The sequence below is a fragment of the Nicotiana attenuata genome, unplaced genomic scaffold (genome assembly GCF_001879085.1).
Source record: "Nicotiana attenuata strain UT unplaced genomic scaffold, NIATTr2, whole genome shotgun sequence".
Taxonomy (NCBI): domain Eukaryota; kingdom Viridiplantae; phylum Streptophyta; class Magnoliopsida; order Solanales; family Solanaceae; genus Nicotiana; species Nicotiana attenuata.
The window spans coordinates 1-716 of record NW_017687523.1 but is presented as its reverse complement, the minus strand read 5'-3'; the positions used below and the strand labels follow the sequence as shown (position 1 = coordinate 716).

The 716-nt window shown below is 34.9% G+C and overlaps 1 protein-coding gene across 1 annotated transcript; it reads right to left on the bottom strand.

The window, feature by feature from the left end:
* Nucleotides 1-230: 230 nt before the first annotated feature.
* On the bottom strand, nucleotides 231-506 carry LOC109222282 (the record flags this gene model as incomplete). Its single annotated transcript, XM_019386653.1, has 1 exon — nucleotides 231-506. A coding segment is annotated over exon 1 (234 nt), but the record flags the coding sequence as incomplete, so codon positions are not given.
* Nucleotides 507-716: the final 210 nt, after the last annotated feature.

Genomic DNA, 716 nt, shown 5'->3' with positions numbered 1-716 from the left:
CCAAAGACCCTGGGAAAAAATCTAAATTTGTACACGTATGTTAATTCTATAAAACTGACTTATAATTACTTTTTAACAATTGTTTAATATATTCTTCCATTAATAGTACTATATTACATAGTCAAAATAAACTTCCTAAATTTCATCCATCTAAGAGAAACAAGAGGGGCTAGTATAAAGAAAGACACAACGCGTCGAAAAATGTGGATAAATAGAGAAATGAAGCTAACCTTATGATGGTGGACACTGTTGAGAAGGTAAGTATAATTTTGAGCAAGATTAATCCTCTGCTGAATAAAAGAGGGGTCTTTTGGGCATTCAAGATTGTTGTTCTTCTTGAACTCTTCCCTGATGAAGCCAGTGAAATGAACCTTGTGTTCTTCCTTCCCTATATGCTTTTTCACTGCTTTTAGTAGATTCCTATACACCATTAGCGAAGATCTTAAACGTTCAGAAGACCCCATTTCTGCAAAATTCCCAAAATACCATCAATCTCAGAAATTCGAAAAGTATGGATTGTTATAAATTAATTAAATATGAGTATTGGGGTATATTTTGATTGATTTGCATGTTGTTTGGCTAGTTTCGGATCGATGTGCATTGGTTAAGGTGTTAGAGCAGCATTGGATCCGGGTATTGGAACTTCGAAGCGAGGTAAGTGTCCTGTCTAACTTTGTGAGGGGGAAACTACCACGTAGGTATTAAACATTGTTATG